At 41.0% G+C, this 20,065-nt stretch overlaps 1 protein-coding gene across 1 annotated transcript in view; it reads right to left on the bottom strand.

Annotated features, from left to right (window-relative positions):
• Positions 1-3,606: 3,606 nt before the first annotated feature.
• iqsec2b (IQ motif and Sec7 domain ArfGEF 2b) overlaps positions 3,607-20,065 on the bottom strand; it is a 48,248-nt gene continuing 31,789 nt past the window's right edge. The window contains 14 exon segments of the mRNA XM_008414354.2: positions 3,607-4,007; positions 4,010-5,012; positions 5,261-5,310; positions 7,017-7,211; positions 7,403-7,564; positions 7,652-7,751; positions 7,840-7,965; positions 8,060-8,199; positions 9,527-9,693; positions 10,111-10,233; positions 12,524-12,685; positions 12,772-13,826; positions 14,969-15,286; positions 15,950-16,244. Coding sequence (XP_008412576.2) covers positions 3,658-4,007; positions 4,010-5,012; positions 5,261-5,310; positions 7,017-7,211; positions 7,403-7,564; positions 7,652-7,751; positions 7,840-7,965; positions 8,060-8,199; positions 9,527-9,693; positions 10,111-10,233; positions 12,524-12,685; positions 12,772-13,826; positions 14,969-15,286; positions 15,950-16,244 — 4,246 coding nt within the window. The 3' untranslated portion in view covers positions 3,607-3,657.

Here is a 20,065-nt window from a genome sequence, read left to right as displayed (position 1 = left end):
TTCACTGCAAGGACACTTTAATTTATCAGAAGCAATAAATATTCACATCTCAGTTCTCTATTCTTCCATTACATGTAATACGTACACAAAAAAAGAAAATCATGTTCAAAAATAATATCAATAAGTGCACTGACATATTAACATTTCCCAGGCCTTGAATGTATAATCGCTGTAACTCATTCTCGCTCTGGCAGTATGAAACAATAAGAAAAGAAGAAAAGAGGTCAATAATCCTTTTGGACAACATTTCCTGTCCCCGTCTTTGCTTTAAATGTGCATACCTAGTGGGACTCACATGCACGCACCTGAATACAGAATGGGAGCAGTTCATCCCATAATTATAAGAAGCCTATGTATAGTTTAATATGTACATTCATGTTTATATAGTACAATCTATTCAATAAGTGCAGATATATTCATGCAGGAATAGTTAAAAAGGACACAATAAAAAGAATAGCCAACAAATACTTTCCATTTAACATTCTCAAAACTTTCTTAAAATCCCTTTTTAAAAGTTAAAATCTTCTTGAAGTTTCAGCATCTTACTGACATTTAATTTTGTCCTCTATGATTTATTCTCTTCTGGATCTAAAAAATATGTAGTTTTGGTAATAAATGGCACTGAGGAGGAACTACATCGGTGCTCAATTTTATCTTGAAAAATGCAGTAGCAAAAAGGGGGTAACACTTACATACAGCCCACAAGAAAATTAATAAATAAAACAACAAAAATACATAAAATAAAGTATGTACCTGCAGGCTATTTTACATTCTTAACTATTGTAGTGATTTCACACAAGTAGCCTTCAGCGACATGCTGAGGCATCAGAAAATATAGTATTTTGATTTTCAAAGTGACAGAAGAGGGAAGATTAGGAGAAGGCCATTTCTGACTTAAGACTTCACATGTGCAAAACCACAAAGCTGCTTTTCTCAACACGAAAAAACCCCCACAATAACCAAAATCTGACGTCAGGAAATAGTTTTAGGCTACGTTCACACTGCAGCCTGAATTGACCCAATTCCGATATTTTGTCAAATCGGATTTTTTTTTTTTTTTTTTGCCGTTGTCCTTCACACTTCCAAAAATATGAGACGTGTATGTGACCTCGAGTGTGAACTGCAAACGACCTGAAAGTGTCCCGCATGCTCAGTAGAGGGCGCAATAACGTCACACATCGAGTGTGCTCAGTGTTTTGCAAACAGCCAATGAGAAAAGAAGAAGAAGTGCTCACTGTTTGCGGAAGTAAACATGGATGCTAACGGTGAAGCATAGCTTACGATTTTGAAGTTGTTGCCGACCGGAGCTGCATATTAACAACTTAATCCTCATTATCGTCCGCCACGGTTGTCGTTTTTCTTCCCGCTTGCACGTATCAGGGCGCAGAATACTGACGCATCAAGTCGGTTGGATGCGACCTGGCTGTTCGGTCACATTAGAATCGGATTCGTATCGGATATCTAAGCAGCCTGGGTCGCATTCGGAAAAACAAAAATCCAATCTGTCTTGTTCAGACTGTCATGAAAAGATCAGATACAGCTCGCATTAAGGCATACAAATCGTAATTGGGTCACTTCAGGCTCCAGTGTGACCGCAGCCTTAGTCAGAGGCTTACACACAGTCATGAAGAGCAAAATATTATATGAATGTTGCGCTTCTAATGATTTATTTAAGCTATTCTATTGCCAGGGTGAAATCTTGAGGGGGTTTTAGAAGAATAAATCGTTAAGAAATGTCATTAATGTTGGCATTTCTTTAATTCACTACACAAGACAAGAATTATAAAACAGGCCAAATCTGCTAAATTAACATCTGCTTAAAGTGAAACTTGCAACAAGCAAGCATTATTTTAACCTGTACGACCAAATTTTGCTCTGTGTGGATCAGATAAAATCTACAACATATTCAAGCTTTTTTTTCCTTATTATCGTCTAAATTACGTGTTATATAATTATTTCACCTTGGAATAAAATGAGAACAATAAATCAATAAAAAAAATAAAAAATTAATTTGACATTACTGTTAGCAAAACTCCGACCTTAACTGTCAGTTGATTATTGACAATTACATTTCCATTCTTATATTTAGACATCACCTCAATGTAGAGAAACTCATTTAATAAATTAAACTTAAATAAATCTTAATGTTGTTGGTCATGTCATCTAAAAGGCTGATTCTGTTTGGAGGAATCCAAACTTAATTAATTTAACCCTAAATAATACTCAACATTAAAGACTGAAAGGAAAAAATATGATAATGTGAAAAAAAACACATTTCACATATCAGAATACCCTCCAGTGGTTATGGCAAAATGAGAGAATCTGTATGTGCACATACTTTACAAACATTTGCTGATATAATTAATCACTGATCAAAACAATGATCGGACAATATTGATTATACTCAGGTAGAGCAGGTATATCGTAATATCAATAAAACAGCAAGAAGGTTCAGAAACACTTAAACTATATTATTGTTTGTATCACTGATTAGATTTCCAAACCCACACAGAAAGTGTTAGCAAGCCCCATGACTCCAGCTGATGTAAGACCAGGAAGGCAGAACAGCATTAAAAACCTGCGATAGTTTTAGAAGTTTAAGACAGAGCAAATATCTGAGGTCTTCTTCAGAATAAAGAAGTGGCCTAAATGGCAAAGTGAAACCAGCAACAAGGGATGGAGACATCATGAAGCCAAGAAAATTATTGCAAAGTCAAGGGAGATTTCTTCTTCTTCTTTTTTCAACTTTCTTTTCAATGCAAAACTGCAACTGGAATGCATTCGGTGGTTCAGTCTCTATTTACAAACCCACTGTGAGCCAGTGGATACAGGAACACTCTGGTTTTCCAGTGTCACATTATAACATCTTGGTACTGTACATGGAAATTTTCTCATACATACTCATGACTTCAAACAAGTAAAACTTAAGCATTAGAATCAGATATAAATTTAGTTTCATTTTAAATTATATGGCTATAGACTTTTTTTTTGATTGTGTGTGGCAAAAGTAGCAACATGTACTCATTCTGTGTGCAGTTTGTTCAGGTATGTGAGCACAAACCGTTTACCGCTAGCAGTGTTCGCTAGCTCCATATGGAGCTAAATTGGGGCCATGAAGTTTGTTCAAAAGAGAAAAAAAAAACTGCAACTGAAAAAAATGAAACTGAAAAATTACATTGATACTAAAAAAAGATTTGAAACAGAAAAATTATTTTGAAATAAAGTGAAACTGAAAAAAATATTTTCAAATTGAAAAATTATTTAGAACTGAAAAAGAATTGAGACTGAAAATGCATTTGAAACAAAAAAAAGATTTGAAACAGAAAAATTATTTTTGAAAAAGAAAATGAAACTAAAAAAAATTAAGATTTTAAAAAATTAAAACTGAAGAAAAGATTCAAATCTGAAAAAATGCAAATTTGATAAAAAGTTAGAAACTTGAAAAATATTTTTGAAATAAAAGATTTAATATTGAAAAAACATTGAAAGAGAAATAAATTAAGACTGAAACTGAAAAAAAAGATTTGAAACAGCAAAAAATTGTTTTGAAGCTGAAAATAAAGATTTGAAATGAAAAAAAAGTTAAAATCTACTTTTCAGATTCAATTTTTTTTCAGTTTCAGATTTTTTTTTACTTTGAACAAACCTTAGCTCCGCCTACATATGTGGGAAGCGAAGGTGAAAGTAGCAGAGACGCAGCAGCCTGCGTTTCCTCTTGTCGCCAGCGCTGCTGCTGTTGCTCTCGGTCCGGGCGGACTTGCTCCGGGTCCGGGACCTGCCCGCCTCCTCGTATCTGTCCTCGAAGCGGTGGCCTCTGGAGCTCCACGTCCGGCTCACACCACGGTGCTTATCCGGTTGATAGGTTTGGATTTGGAGCTGCCCACCGTACCTGTCGATCCAGCCCCGGTCACCTGCGGCCCCTGCTGAGGCTGCCCTGGGTGCTGGGGGGGGTGAGGGGAGAGAGGTGTAAGAGGGGTAAGGGGGGACGAAGGGGGGGGTAAAGGGGAGTGTGGTGGGGGAGGGGGGATAGAGGAGAGAGGAGGGTACTGGGGCAGATACGGGGCGGCGGAGGCTGCGTGATGCGCACTGACGGAGGCGGACGGCAGGTTGTGGGGCAGCGTGCCGAATATAAAGTGTGCTTGATGGGTAGAATGGCTGGTTGGGTGCGGCGTTTGTGCGTGCCTGGGGTGGGTTTGGGAGTGTGCGTGGGGGTGGGAAAGAGACAACGTTAGCGGGGGTTTGGAACCAGGGCCGCCGGCCCCTCTGGCAGATTGTGTGGGCTGCGCGTGGTAGAGGGCGAACTGCTGGCTCTGGGAATGTTGGGAGAGAGGAGAAAGAGGGGGGGGACATCCGACCACCATGTTGGTGTAGCGTCCCTGAAGCCCATGCTGGGAGAGCTGGGAGAGATGGGCCAGCTGCGGGTGCTGGACGTGCGGTGGCCCAACCGGAGGACGACAGGGTAGCGGGCCTCTCTGTAAAGTATGAGGGGGCACACCTTGCAAAGCAGGGGGCGCGGGCTGGACATGGAAACGATGGTGATGGTAGTAAGGTGGTGGAGGCTGTATTGTGCCCACGTGACAGAACTGTGCGTGCAGTGCCTGAATCTTGGAAGCCCCCCCCTCCAGCTGGCATAGGGATGAAGGGGAGTGAGGAGGGGCTCCTCCAGTAGTCAGTGGGGGTACAGGTGCGGGGTATGGTGGCCCCGGTGGAATAAGGGGCCCTGGTGGTTTGGCGCGTTTGCTGCCGAAGAGTGAACCCAGGAAGGAACCGCTGTTGTTGCTGCTGTTGCTCCCCCCAGGCCCGCCCCCCGCTCCTGGTCTCTCTGCACTGCTGGAGACTCCCCCAATTCCTGTCCCAGCAGTGGTAATTTGCTGCCCCGGCCCACCCCCCACCCCCGATCCGGGGCTCAGGATGGGGCGATGAGGCCGGAAATCTTCTGTGCTGTAGCAGCCAGGGATGACACCCGGCATCGGATAGCGCTGGTGAGGCTGCGGGCTGCTAATGATGGAGCCCTGGGAACATAAAAACTCATCAGGTTTTAAAAGACACACTGGAGAATTACAATCCCTGCTCCTCCTGACGTCGGCACACAGAACATGCTTGGGGCGGATTTAACTGCAAAAAGCCATGCGAAGGGTATCAGTGTAGAAATCACACATGCATGTTTAGTCGATATGCACGTGCACTCAGACAGCAAAGCAGCGGTTAGGGGAAAATGTAAGCCCTTTAGCTAATCTCAGCTAATCTTTTATAGACTTACTTCCATTGTACTGTCCAGAGAACCAACACTGTTCCTGCGACCACGTTTCCCTGCACCCCACCAGGAAGAATCAGGTTAGCAAAGCGTGAAAGATTGATTTTTTCTTTATTACAAGAATCCAGGGCCTTGTAAAAGCATTTTTATTCTGCTCATTTTTCACATTTTGTCACTTTAAAACCATAAACCTCAAAGCATTTTACTGAGATTTTATATTATAGACCAGCATAATGCATTACAACCACTAGTCTTTTGCCGTATGTCTGCTAAAGAATAATTGTCAATTCTTCTTTGCAAAATAGCTCAGGGTTATTCAGATGAATGAAAAGTGTGTCAGAAGAGCAATTCCTGATTCTTGATTTAGGTTTCTTCTCTGACTGACGATACTAACACAATTATATGGTTTAGTAATAATAAAAAAAAACATTCAAATGCAGTAGAGGTGCACCGATTGCAGTTTTTTTTAGCAGATCTTCGAGTACCGTTCTTTAAAAACCTTGACCAGCTAATTTTGATTTTGGCTGAAACTAATTTTTTTGTTTGAAATGTTGCTAAATGTAACAAAAATGTCCCTGAATTGGCAACAGTGAATTACTAGTTAACTGCAAACTTCCAGACATGCCCTGATGGACCGGTCTGTCAGTCAAAACTCTCAGCAGAGAGCAGAAGAGGATAGTGGTTGATTTTTAGACCTTTGTTGAGGTAAATAAGATTGTTGGAATGTATCGGCTTCTGATGTAAGTATCGGCCAGTTACCAATCTCATAAAATTAAGGAAATTTACACAGATAAATCGGTGCAGGTCTGGCTGTCTGCGTTTTATAGACAAAATGGTTATGTTTTGGTATCACAGCACTTTCATCAATCATGCAGCTGTAGCTGCGTTTTCATTACAAATCTGTGCAAAGCTTTGTCAATATTCCTCTATGTCGAAAAAATAAAATTTTGCAATTGCAGTGTTACCATTAAATAACAAACGTGATTAAAATTTCATGTGAATAAGTTAGTTCACGCAATAAGTCATTAAATTCATGTTGTTTCATGATCTTCCGTCCTGTCGTCTTCTTTGTGGTTTACACCAGTAGTAACATCCGGTTGTTGAGCACATGACTCGTGTGATGTGAAAAAAGTGTAAAAAAAATAAACCAAAGTTTGATAAAAAATTTGGTTTATTTCAATAAAGCCAAAAAAGCCACCTCATCCAAACAGATGAGAAATTTTTCCAAAATTAGCCTGTTTCCATTAAGCAAACTTGTTTTCTAAATGTCAAATTAAGCAATTATATGGTCAATGCAAATGCAACATGTGACTTTTTATGTCTTTCTTTCAACAATGAACTTCTTTTTTGTCATTCTGCCATGAAAACCAGGTTTGTGGAGTGCTAGAATAACAGTTGTCAACAGATTCTCCGATCTGAACTGTGAATCTAAGCAGTTCCTTCAGAGTTACTACAGCCATGGTCCTGTTGTGATGCTTATTTAACTAATATCCTCCTTGAGTTCATGACCATGTCAAGTTGGGTTTGTAGTTTTACCATTTGCAGTAGGTTGAACCATTCTCTCTGAGGTTTTCAAAGTTTGTTTGTGTTTTGTAGTGAGACAAAATTTGAAAAGCGCAAGAGATAAATGGAGTTTTGCAAGACAGAGGAACATAATTTAGCACTAAAAAGAGAGAGCAAGATCAGCCAACCAAAATCAGGAGAGATGATGTTAGAAAAATAAAATGGTTTTTATGTTGTCCAAGCGGTGATGTTGTCTCACCTGTGTCCGAAAGGTCCCTGAGAGATGAGCTGAGCGCTGTGCGCTTCAGACCCTCACCCACTGAGCAGTTGTCATCAAAGCTCGTCCTTCCCAAGGTGCCATTCACAACATCACTCTTCACACCTACGCCTCCTCCAACCACGGTGCCCGTCAGCAAGCTGGGCCGCATCACACCTTTCTGTTTCTCCAGTTCCGCTGCAGATTTACATAGAAACACAGGGGATTATTAAATGAGAGAGAAAAAACACAGAGAAATGAGCTGCATAGCAACAACAACAACTTGGGTAAGTTTCCAATCTCATGCTTAGAAACATCTAGAACAATGGTTGTGATAACCAACAAGGACAGTTTAACTAACAGAAATGACCAGCAGATGGGGCACTTACACTCCACTCTGTATTTCTCCATCTCTTGGACTTCAGCAATACTCTCCCTGAGGTCGCTAACAAACCGGGTGCGGTCTTGCTGACTGGGTGCCATAAACACGATAAGAACCTTTCTCTCTCCGCCGAGACTGGATGAGGTCAGGCGGATGCCATGAGGGTAATCTAGTTAGAAATGGAGACATTTACGTTACGATCAAACTGAAAAACTAAGTTTAACTGAAAGGTACAAAATGAAAAAAAGTGTCTTACATGAGTTCTGAAACATGTGGACTTGCATGTCAACCAAAGGGAAAGATTGTCTGAAGCTATAAGTTACAGAGGTTTTCTTCTTTTGGAAGATTTTGGTTACCTGGTGAACAATGAAAAATTGATATATTCACAGTGCATGATCAATTATTTAAACTTTAATATCATAGCAGTCTGAAAGTCAGCCTTACCACCAGCAGGTCATTAAAGAGAAAGACCTCTCGCTGGTGAACCCCTGTCCTCTGAGGTCTGTTGGGGTCAGGCACCTCGTAGAGCTGGCAGCAACACACCAGGCGGCGATGGGGAAGGGACAGCACCTACATGCCCAAAGAAACAGACAAAATAAATTTTACAGAAAAAAAATCCATTAAATGCCATCTTGTGATGCCTTAAATAGTTATAGAAACTCACAGGCTTTTTGCCAACAATGACCCTTTCCACCGCTTGCACCTGTGAGACGTGATCATCATTGGTCCGTAACTCCCATTTCTGTATTCGCTGGTAAATCCCAACCAGCAGGTCCCGGGGAATATCCTGACCATTGTCCACACCTTGGATTAGATAAGGACATTAATGGTTTTAGGAAATAATGGCCAATGTTTCCTAATCCTGGTCCTCAAGGCACTCTGATCTGCATGTTTTAGATGTTCACCCCATTCAGCAAAACCCTGTTAATCAGCCTCAGTGGAAATCATGTGTGCTGAACAAGGGAATGCCTAAAACATGCAGGGCATTGTGTCTTGTGGACTATGGTAGAAAAACACTGCTTTAAAAGGATCCACAATTAGTTTTAACAATCAACTTTATAAGAGTAATACTTGTAGATGTAAAAACAATACAGTAATAATACTGTAGGCTGTTTAGTTTTTATACAGTTTAATAAAACATCGTCACACAAACATCTCCATGTTGTTCACGCTGCAATTCAGTCTGGATAAGTGATGTTTAATGGTCCAACTATGCTAGCTGCATCCATAACAGTGATGAGTAACGTCATTAAGGTTTTTTGAATTGAACTGGAGTGTTGAAATTGATCGGAATGAAGAAATCACAAGAGGTAATGCGGATGAGGAGGACCAAACGGAGGAAGAGTTGGCCGTAGGAGCTGGTGTTTTGCTGCTGCTGATACCTTCAGCTTCGTAAATTAAACGATGAGTGACACATACATCTGGTCGAACTGTGTGATCTGGTAAGTACTTCTATAGGCTCTGTGTCCGGTCCAGTCTTCCTCCAGGGCGGCAGTAGTGCTCCGTTACCATTTAAAAGAGCTCCCAGTGCTGTCTGTCTGATATTTCTCCCAGTGTTTTTTGTTCCATTTTCAGCGAGGTTTAGGACTTTATGGATAAAAACTATGGCACAGCATTTATTTTTAGCTTGTTAAAGCAACGATCGCCAGTTTTGCTCATACAAATCACTCAAAGTCTTCTGGAGAGAAATGTTGAGGATAAAAATCTAAGTCCTTTGGAAGTTGTATTCGGCTCCGGCTCTCTATCATTGCACTCTTCTTTTTTTCAAATGGGAAGCATTCAGATTCACCTCACTGTTTTTTATTTATTTATCAGTCAATAGTATGTGGTATTATTGAAAGCCTTCCTGTGTTTACTCTGTAGATTCCAGTACAGAATGGACCTAATGACGTCATCAACCCAACAGGTTTAAAAATATAACAAAAGACATACATTTTTTAAAGTAACTATGAGTTTGGTGTATCACAAATGGCAATTTGTTAGTTAATAGGAAAATTACAACATATTTAGGCCAACATATTGAGCTAATCTTGGATCCCTTTATCCAATTGAGGCCTTAACAGGAAGGAGTATGTGCATGCTGAAACTCTTGTGTTTAATAAAGTGTTGCTGTTAGCAAATGGGTCAGCACCTCTCAAATTCTTGATGAAATCTTCTAGTTTCATCTTCCTCTCTGCCTTGATGTTGGGGCTGTACATGTCCGTGTTGAGGAGGATTATGGCAAACGCCAAAATGAAGATGGTGTCAGGGTTCTGGAACTGCCGAACCAGGATTGGATTGCACACGCAGTACCTCTGACTGAAAAACAAAAGGAAGTAGTTGAAACCTTATAGCTTTGCTTTAGTCAACACCCAGCCAAAATTTACATATGGGATCCCATAAGAGTATAAAATTGACTCAAAAATGGGCCCAAGAAGGGATTTTCCACAGACACATAATGTCCTTTTATAGGTCAAGTTAAACTTTTATCAATACCCATTTGAGACACAGTTAAGATCTGGCAAACTGTAACTGTTTGGACGCAAAGTTGGACTGGACGCTCATCTGTCCTTGTCAATAAAGGTTTTATTGAGTCTACTGAAAGTGTGTCTCATTTAAAAAGCTAACTTAGTATCCATTGAGCCTGATTAAATCTTCATGGGATCCACATACAGCTGTTTTGCTGGGCGAACCAATTGAATTACATTTTTCTTCAGGTATTTTTCATATACAAACCTGAATGCCTCTATGAGTCTCTCCACCTTTTGGGCTTCCCCTTGAACTTTAATTTGCGCCTGGAATTTCCTCAAAGCGTCATCAATGTCCATACCTGAGAAATCCATCTCATCCACCACACAGCTGCAAAAACACATACACAACTCAGAGGTTATAACTGAATTCTTACATACCAGGCATGCTTGAACTTGTGTAGCAGTATTATGTAATTCTGATCACATTTTCTGTGTATGGGTGTGGGTTGAGTGAAGCTCTATAAAATCAAATTGGTTCAACAGCTTCCTCTGTGGCTTCTGGGCATGTATGCAGATTTCCTCAGCTTTTATCAATCTATCCATTCATCCATTATTTTCCCCCTAATCCAGGAATGGGTCCCCCAAGGAGAGAAGCCCAGACTTCCCTTTCCTAAGCCACTTGGGCCACCTTCTCCAGGGGAATCCCAAGGAATTCCCAGGCCAATCGAGAAACATAGTCCCTCCAGGGTGTACTGGTCATCTTCTGGGTCAATGGTACGTGCCTGGATCACCTCACCAGGGAGGCATCCAAACCAGGTGCCAGAGCCTCCTCAACTGGCTCCTCTCAAAGTGGAGGCGCATTGGTTCTACTCTGATCCTTCTTGGATGATCAATTTTTCCAACCTATCTCTGAGGGAGAGTCCAGACACCCTGTGAAAGAAACTCATTTTGGCCGCTTGTATGCGTGATCTCAGTCCCAGAGGGCAGATGTGGGTAGGAAAATTGATCGACCAATAAATCTGCACCATGACAGACCGGTACAATCCTAACATTACTGCAGACGCTGTTCCAATATGTCTACCAATCATTTTCATTCTTACTTTTTCCCTCATTTGTGAATTTCTCCAAATGCAGAAGAATAAGAGGGCACTCTTCCCTTTTCTGGCACAAGACTTACTTTTTGTCAAACTATAAAGTTCATTTAATCAAGACACTTAGAACATTACTATAGGTAGACTTTAAATGATATCTTCTTTTTTTCAAAGGAAAATTGCCACCCAATGAGAATCAAACTTGTTGACATCTGGAAAGGGTTACAAGAGACATTTTAATCCTTTGGGACTTCAGTGAACCACTGTGGGAAATCATAGCCACAAACGGTGAAAATATGGAAAAGCATGAAACAGTGGTGAACCTCATTAAGAGTGGTCAGCAAACCAACTCTTACTCCAAAAGTGCACATATCATCAAAACTACAGGCTTCTCCAGTCTCAGTTAAAGCCAGTGTATGGGGGAATGTTTCTGTCATAATTCAAGAGCACACATTTTCAGTCTGAGAGCAGGATTTCATGTCTTTCTTCTCAAAACTTGTAAAGCTTGTACTCCAAACTTCTGCGCTCTTTCAAATATTCACTGTGCTTTCTCAAGTCACTGCTTGCGCTTGGAATAAAAAAAGTATCGTCGCCTGGCAACCTCTCGGCCAATAGAATGAAAGTGTTATGCTGGGTGCGTTTGTTTCCTTCTATTGGGTGCGCCTGTGTGGCTACTATCGATTGTAACAACCTGCGCCGCCCAGTGGATGTAGGGAGAAACAACAAGGAAGAAGTTTTTTTTTGTTTTTTTGCTCAATTTACTAAACAACATCTTGATCCCCAAACCTTTTGGAAAATATTCTATGGGCTGACAAGAAAACCATTTAGAAAGGGTGCATCCCAAAACATCTGGAATTTCAAAAGCCAAACACCAAACAGTCCCAAAAACACAAAAATAATCATTTAAAAAGGAATGTTTTGGTCTCAAAATCCAGTTACAATGCTGAAGCATGATGTTACATGGACCAATTATGCTTGAAAAGTTTATAAGATCCTCTGAAGTAAACAATTCTGTTGAGAAAAGTCTGCTAAATTCCCCCACAGTGATGTAAAACACCCAGTTATCAAAAAACTTGAGATGGGACAGTTATATATTTGGTTCAGGTGGCATAAACCATTTTTATAGAGGGTCATGTTGGCTTGAATCCCTTTTTAACTTTGCAAATTAAACTATTTCTAAACCAATTTCAGCATTTAATCTAATACATGGAGAATCAATGTTTAGCTTTATATTGTACAAATCTAGAACTCAACCCAGAACAACTGTAACCAACATTTAGTTTTATCAGAACAAGAATCCAGAGAAACTCCTACTAGCTTATAAATGATGGATTACTTATTCTCATTCTTATTAAACATGAGAAACCAATATGTATTTTCATACTTTTACCTTTTTGTCTTTTTTTGGTTTTGTTTGTATTTCCTTTTAATTTATGTAAAGCACTTTGACCTGTCTTGTTACTGAAAATGTGCTTTATAAAAAAAATTACCTACCTTACCTTGCCTAATCTTATTGATTTTTATATAAAAATTAGTTTGAAATAAATCCTTTTTACACAGCACTTAATGTTCATTTTGAATACTTACTCCAAAACATCTTTGTTGAACTGTTTTTGTCGGTTTCCAAGAAACTCGCCAATCATCTGCCGGCTCAGGCCCTTTCTTTCCAAAAGAAAGCGAGCGATCCCAACCGGAGTGTCTGACACGAAGCCTCTCTCTATCAGGTACTGGATGCCCTTTTCTGGTTTCCTAAAGTTGACGCAAACAAAGCATGAACCTTATCACTGTACATGCATGGACAGAGAAGTGTTGTGCTTTGTGGAACTTCAGCTTACTTGTTGAAGAGATTGAGACCGATGCGGTACTGGCGTCTCTGCACCACGTCGCTGTTGAAGGGTGGAGAGTCCCAGCTGTGGCGGCTCTCCCTCTGATATGTCTGCTTGCCCAGAGGAGGAAGAGGCTCCTGCAGGCTGTCCTGAGATGAGGAGCCTGAGCTGCAGTTGACTGTCTCGTTGGAGTTGGTGGTGGAGTTGAGGGAGTCGTTGTCTCCGTCGGAGCAGCACGGCTGCTCCAGAGCGCCGGGCGGTAGAGCTGTCGAGGAGGAAGATGACAGCGGCGTGGTGGGGGGCTGCTGGGGTGAGGAAGAGGACGAGGGCGTGTCAGGGTACTGATGGTGATGGATGGGATGGTGGTGATGGTGGTGGTGGGCTGCCACCTGGTGAGGGATGTGAGTGGGTATGGATCTGCCTGGTGGCCTGGTCTGACCCTGGGCAGCTGCCGCCGAGGACGGGTGGGTGCCTGAGTTGGGGGTGTGTTTGAGGGTTTCCTGTGGGGAGGCCGACCCCACCCCGGGTTCCTGCTCATACACCAACTGTCTGCTCAGGGAGCCTCGGTCTGAACGATCGCTCATGTCTACTGAGCTGTCGCTGGGTGGCTCGATTGTGAGAAGTGGCAGGTGGGCCCCCCTCAGTCGGTAATCTCTGCACTCGGTGCATGGGGTGCTGCGCCGGCTGTTGCTGCTTCCCCCTCCTTCGGTATCCCTGCTGTCCTCACGGCCTCCGACACCCCCGCTGGGGCCCCAGTACTCTGTATCTGTGCTGCTGGGTGCCCGGTCAAGGGACAGAGGAGAAGATGGCATCCCGTCGTCCATGTAAAGAGTGACGTCACTGTAAGACGTGGCAGTACTGTCACCATGCATGCTGTGTCCCCCCCCAGCTCCTCTGCCTCTTTCTCCCAAGCCTCTCTGGGAAGACGGGTTGCTGCTGCTACTCCACATGCACTCTCCAAAGTCTTCACTGATTGGCCCACCCTCCCTGCTGCCCTCCTGGGAGTCATCGCGACCCGCGCGGCAGGTGAGGGCGTCATCTATGGAGTCGGCTAAGGACTTGACCTGGAGGAAACATGAGAAATTAAATGACTGAGGCCAAATTCTTCAATTATGTGTGTCTGAGATTTTAAAAGTGACTTCCTTGAACAGGTTCTGATAAGTCTGTGGGCTATGTAAAACATGCTCATTACATTTTGTTGCACAGAATCATTCTTAGGTAATGAGATTTTTGTCTGATCAGTTCTAACTATTTTTAAAATCCTAATGGCCTGTTTTAAGTCCTTTCGTCACTTTAAATCCAAATAAGCTGCTGCTGGCCACACCCCCAACACTTACACTCACACATAATAGTGGCTGCAAACTGATTAGCAAGTATATCTTTGAAAAGCAGAAGTGGAGCCTCCTGCACAACCAATAAGAATGCAGGCAGTCATTATACAACGCATACAGCAGTAAAACCAGCAGAAAGTACAGCTCTGGAAAAAATGAAGAGCCCTCCGCACTGAACCCCATTGAAAACCTCCTGGTTATTCCACCAAATATTGATTTTTAAACTTTTCCTGAGTTAAAACATTAGTGTTGTTGTTTCTAAATGAATATCGACTTGTTTTCTTTGCATTATTTGAGGTCTGAAAGCTCTGCATCTTTTTTGTTATTGTGACTATTTCTCATTTTCTGAAAATAAATACTAAATGTTTGCTTAGAATTTCAGAGACATGTCAGTAGTTCATAGAATAAAAGAACAATGTTCATTTTTCTCAAACATGGAACTATAAAAAGTAAAGTCAGAGAAACTGATCATTTTAAGAGGTCTCAATTTTTTTCCAGAGCTGTATGTGCTGGAGTTCTGCTTGGGTTGCTAGGTAACAGGGCTTGGCTCAACTGGGGTTGCTAGGTGACAATGTAAGGCCAGTTGAACGTGACCTAGCAGAGCTCATTTTCCAGACCCCAAAAAACATGAATTTATTGACAAAAAACATCTGCACAAAAATGTACAAAATTCAGATTAATTAATCTTTATTTATATGGCACCAAATTACAACACATATTAAAACATTAGAAACCAAACAAGTTCATTACATAATCAGTTGTACTACAGGTCCAATTTCAAAGCTAACCATTAAATATTTCTCAGTACCATCTAATAGCGTAAATGGAAACGACTGTTTGAACCTCACGGCTTCATCAGTTCTCATCAGTTTTACCTGTTTGGAGAAGGAATCCTCCAGATGGGTGTAGTCAGGGGCGCTGTCCGGATCCGGGGAGTGAGGAGGCCCGATGGCCACGTTGTGGGTGAAGTTGGTCTGCGTCTGCGCCTGCTGCTGCGGCTGGCGCTCATCGAAGGAGTACTGCAGCCTCATGTTGGACAGGATGATGCGCCGAGTCATGCGACTCTCTGAGGCCGAGCTTCGGAGTCGCTCAAAGTTCTTGTTCATGCGATATTGTCTGAAGGCCGTCTGAATGGTCTTGGCTGCTCTGCGACTTACAAAAGAGCCTCCGTACTTTCTCTCCAACATCTCCACCTGCAGAAGGTGAGAAAAATAATGTGGGCACCCAGTAGGGTCCAAACTTTTAGCGACGAGGGCCAAAGTTGTTAAGTTGTAAACATTTCTAAAACAAATCTTTAGTTAGCTACTTTTTGGACTATTTTTACTATGGTGAAGTTTTTACTTTTACAATTTTATTATGAAGTCTCTCTACTCTTACTTGAGTAAAATTTCTGGATTCCCCACCTAATGAATGAAAAACAAACATGATTTAACCAAAAACTTACCAAATAAAGACATACAGTTTTTGTTGAAGTTTCATATTTTGTATTGAAAGAAACTGATTTGGTTATTTTTTTTTACTTATATGAATTTTTCTCAGTTTTGTCCTTAAAATACCAAAATTTCCACTTAACTTTATATTTTTGACTCATCTGATGGTGTAATTTCTAAAGACTAAATCACTAAAATCACTAAATCATCAGTTACTTGACTTTTTACCAAACACATTTTTACTCTTACTTAAGTAATTTCTTGGTCGGCTACGTTTTACTTTAGTATAAATAAGTTGAAATAGTGCTGCTCTTACTTCAGTAAAACTTTGGATGCTCTGCCATCCTCTGCTAAAATCCTGAGAGGACCTGACTTTATAACGGCCGTTTTTATTCTGAGTCTCTTGCTTCTGTCCAGCATCTTTACCTTCTTGTCCTGCAGATCTGTGGAGAGCTCATAGCTGTCAGACAGGGCCTTGCACCTCTTGTTCTCCTCCTCTTCCTGTTTGCGGAGGGCCAGGCTCGCCGGCTGGTGGCGGCTCCGCAGAGCCCAGGCCAGGCTGGCCGGGCTGGAGGTGGCCACGCTGGCCGGGCCCCTGGGAGCCGAGGGGGCGCCGCTGCCGCTGTCAGTGTATCGCTCTGAGCCGTGGAGATAAGGCGACTGGCTGAAGGAGCTGTCTTTGTGAACGACCGTGTCCGGACACTGGGACTCCCCCTCCACACTGAGGAGGAGGAAAAACAGAAGCAGAAGTTTATGAGTCATTAACAGCTTGAGGAATTATAGCAGCAAACATTTTGACCTCCAGACCACAGTGGCTGAATATCAGCATCTACATGAAAAGCTGCTAAATATGGACTTACTTGTAAATTTTGGAGCGCCGTGAACCCAGCCACCGTCTACTAGAACTCATTGTCAACTTTTATCAGTTTATTTCATGCAATTTGAGCACCTGACAAAATTCCCAGAATGATTTTGTAACCGAACCAGCATAAAGATTTCTGCCTGCTGAAGAGTTGAGGGTTTAGTTAATATTTTGCCAAGTCGACATATCTTCCCTCGCTGTTGTTCTGCCCTTGTCAGACACGGATCGCAGCATTGGAACTTTCTGAAAAGTCAGCTGCTACAAAAACAAATTTCTGCAGCGCCACATACCAGAAACTCTATCCTAACAGGAAAAACCAGCGTGTTATGTCAGCAGCTGTGGAGCAAAGCCACCGGCTTACAGGGGAACCAGACAAAACGCATTCAGTAAAACTTCAGATTATCCAGAAAGAACCACAAGTTACTCAAGATTAAACTTATCAAAACTTATCAGTAAATCGAGTTAGTCCAGAAATCCTTCAGTCCTGCTGGTTTCAGACCAGAAAAGTCCACCCGAGTCTTTGTGTGTGTGTGTGTGTGTGTGTGTATGTGTGTGTGTCACATGTTTCCTCCCTCGTTTTGGCCACGCCCCCTTCTGTCATCCGTGCCCGGTCCCACAGGGTTCAGCCGGGTTTGAGGTGTGTGAACATGACGATCAACTCCAGAAAAATGCTAATCATAACAGCAAATAATTTCTAATTGATTAATCAATACAAAGAAAAGCCAAATCCAGCATTTATTTTCCTCTTCCTGATTGGTCACTCTTCCTGTTGGACATCAGAAACTTCCTGTGTGAGAGTTAATGAGGAGGAGAGGAAAAGCAAACGTTTCCTTTAATTTATTAAAATCAACAGTTGATTCAAACATCCCGGCTGCTGCTTCACATCCAGAGCTGGAATGTTTGCAGTGGGCAGACTGGGAAACGTCGTACAATGCAGCGTCCTTCAGCCGGACATCCTGCCTTTAAGCAACACATGACTTGGCTCAATGATTGTTGAGAGTTGCGTAACACGCTTTAACAAAAAGACTATAAAGGAGGCAGTGACTGCCATAATCTACATTTGTACAGCTGACCTAGTTACACTTCTACCATCTGCAATGTTAAAAATGTGTTTGTTTTTCCTCCAGTTTTTTGAGCTGCTGTGAAGCTGAGTTTTATTCCGCGCAGCATCATTTTTCCAATCCACCTCCTCCTCCTCCTCCTTGGCTCCTTAAATAGAGGAGCGGGGAGCAGGGAGGGGGTTGCTTGGTGACGGTTGCTGTTGGACTTTTGTGGGCGGCGAGGCAGTTGTTAGGATGAAAGGCGTTGTTGCCATGGCGACGTGTTGACTGTTATCATCGTTAAGGTGGGTGTTGAGGATGCTGCGCAGGTTGTGAATGACGGTCTGCAACCTTTTTTACCCTCAGTCAAGATGAAAAGTAATTTAGAGACACGAATTTTGCATGAAAAGAAAATCGCAATTTATAATTTATGATAAATATCTACAATCGGAGAAGAGTTTATTATTTTTATGTCTGTTTTCTTTTTGATTATTTTATAATAAAGAAAATATAACCCTTTTGCAAATAGATAAGTACATTTTCTTTTACTGGATGTTGACATTTTCAGAAAATATGTCAATAGATACATATTTATTTACATAAATAAATATGTAGATGTTCATTTATGTAAAAAAATTTTTTTTTTTGGCAAGAAAAACAGACATTTTTTGCCAAACTAATGCAAACTCAGCCTGACTTTATGCTGTAAAACATTAAAACTCATCCAGAATCTGGACAATCTTTGAGGTTTGCTCCAAGTCTCCTCCGTTATTTTATTTTTTTATAAAGGGACATTATTCATTCTAGATCCAAAACCTAAAAGCATCTTACAGGTTTGCTGTGTTAAAAGCATCTAGTTTTCAACAATCATAAAATCGGGATTTTTGTCAATTTCTTTCAAAATGCTCGATATATTTAGCTAAGCTAAATAAAATACAGGAAAGCTGATTTGGGTGCAGGAAAGTTGGCTTTTTGGTAAAAATCTTTGGATAAACACGGTTCTTTGTGTTGTACTGAACATTTTCCACTGCAAGAAAATTATGTCAGCATTAATTTTACACTGATTAAAAATGAAAAAAAGTTTGATAAAAAAAAAAAAAGGTGATTATTTTTTGTGATTAATCTAAAAATTTCTGAGTTTTTCTAGCGGATTTTCGACTTTTGAAAGTTTCCTTGTTTTTTTTTCTATAAAATTTTAGATCTGTCATGAAATGGAGCTGGGGGCCACAAAAACAGTCAGTCCAGGGGCCACAAATGGCCCCTGAGCCACACTTTAGAAACCCCTGTGTTATAGAGCACTAACAAAAAACAAATTATTGTAAAACTCAGGATTCCCACCAGTAAAAACATGAACATAGTGAGCCAGAACCTCCAAAATGTGCTAAAGATCAGCTGTGTTGGTTTGGTATCGCTCACTGCAAAAACACAAAATCTTACCAAACATTTTAGTAGTTTCTACTGCAAATGTCTTAGTACACTTGAAATAAAACAAAAGCAAAATAGAGCAAAATAGAAGAGCTTGTAATAAGTTAATTATTTACTTAAAATAAGCTCTTATCTCTTGCTGAAAAGTCACTTGTAAGTCATTTTCTCTTATTTGATATTTGCAGAATGAAAAGGACTAAAAATACTTAGTAAGATATTCTGTTTTTGCAGTGCTGCAGACTGAAGCTCAACTTGTACAAGTAAAACTGACAAAGAAAAGCCCTTCATCAAATTATCGAATCAGGGGAAAAAGTCTCATAAGGTTTAAAGAACCTTAAAGAATTTACCTCTCAGCTGGTGGGATGCACACACACCTCCAAAATGCACATATGGTTGCTGGGAGACAACCATAGTTGTCTTGATCTTTAGATCAACTACATTGGTTTTACTTTGTGTTAGTCAGATCTGGCAACCCTGGTCAGTATTTATCCAGTTAAAGTGCCTGAGTAAGAAGATTCAGGATCTTTAACTCCTTCATTTTATCAATAAATTCAAATCACGGCATCATGAAGCAAAAAAAAAAAAAAAAAAAAAAAAAATCAGGACCAAAGTGCTTTATTTAGCTGGATTACAGTGGGGCAAATCTTTGAACAACAGCTGGCCTTGTATGAAACTTTAAATACGCTTCACTGCATCTTAAACGCTTTCAGAGTTGGAAGCTTTAATTTAATTTTGTTTACAGTTACGATTGTTATTAACTCAAGTGATGTGTTGTCATCTAACAGCGAACGATTCATTTTGTTTTATTGGAGACTCTATTTGTGAACTTTATGCCATCTGTAAGCAGCATCCTGTCTGCTTTAGAGGAAGGCCACAGTTTTTATTTGTCCTGCTCCATTCAGCTGCTCGGGTTTATTTTTCTGCTTCTTTATACAAACTGCTGACATTTCAGGTGTTACTAGTCACAGCTGGATCTCTGTCCGACCCGCGTCAGGTTCTATTCAGCCGTTCCCATTCAGCCTGCCGGCTCTGCAGGATTTCCCCAGCAACCACGCGACCCAGAAGTCGGATCATGTTCGTCCACAAACCTTGTACTTTTCCAGCCGTCAAACACAGACAGTCTCTTTGTTTACTGCACATTACAAAATCCTGGATGTGTTTTGTCTACACAACTTTGTTCGCAAGAGCTTCCTTTGCATACAAAATAAATATATG

This window comes from Poecilia reticulata, linkage group LG7 (genome assembly GCF_000633615.1).
Source record: "Poecilia reticulata strain Guanapo linkage group LG7, Guppy_female_1.0+MT, whole genome shotgun sequence".
In the NCBI taxonomy this organism is placed as follows: Eukaryota; Metazoa; Chordata; class Actinopteri; order Cyprinodontiformes; family Poeciliidae; genus Poecilia; species Poecilia reticulata.
The sequence above is the reverse complement of the archived record's forward strand: the minus strand, read 5'-3'. Positions and strand labels throughout refer to the sequence as shown.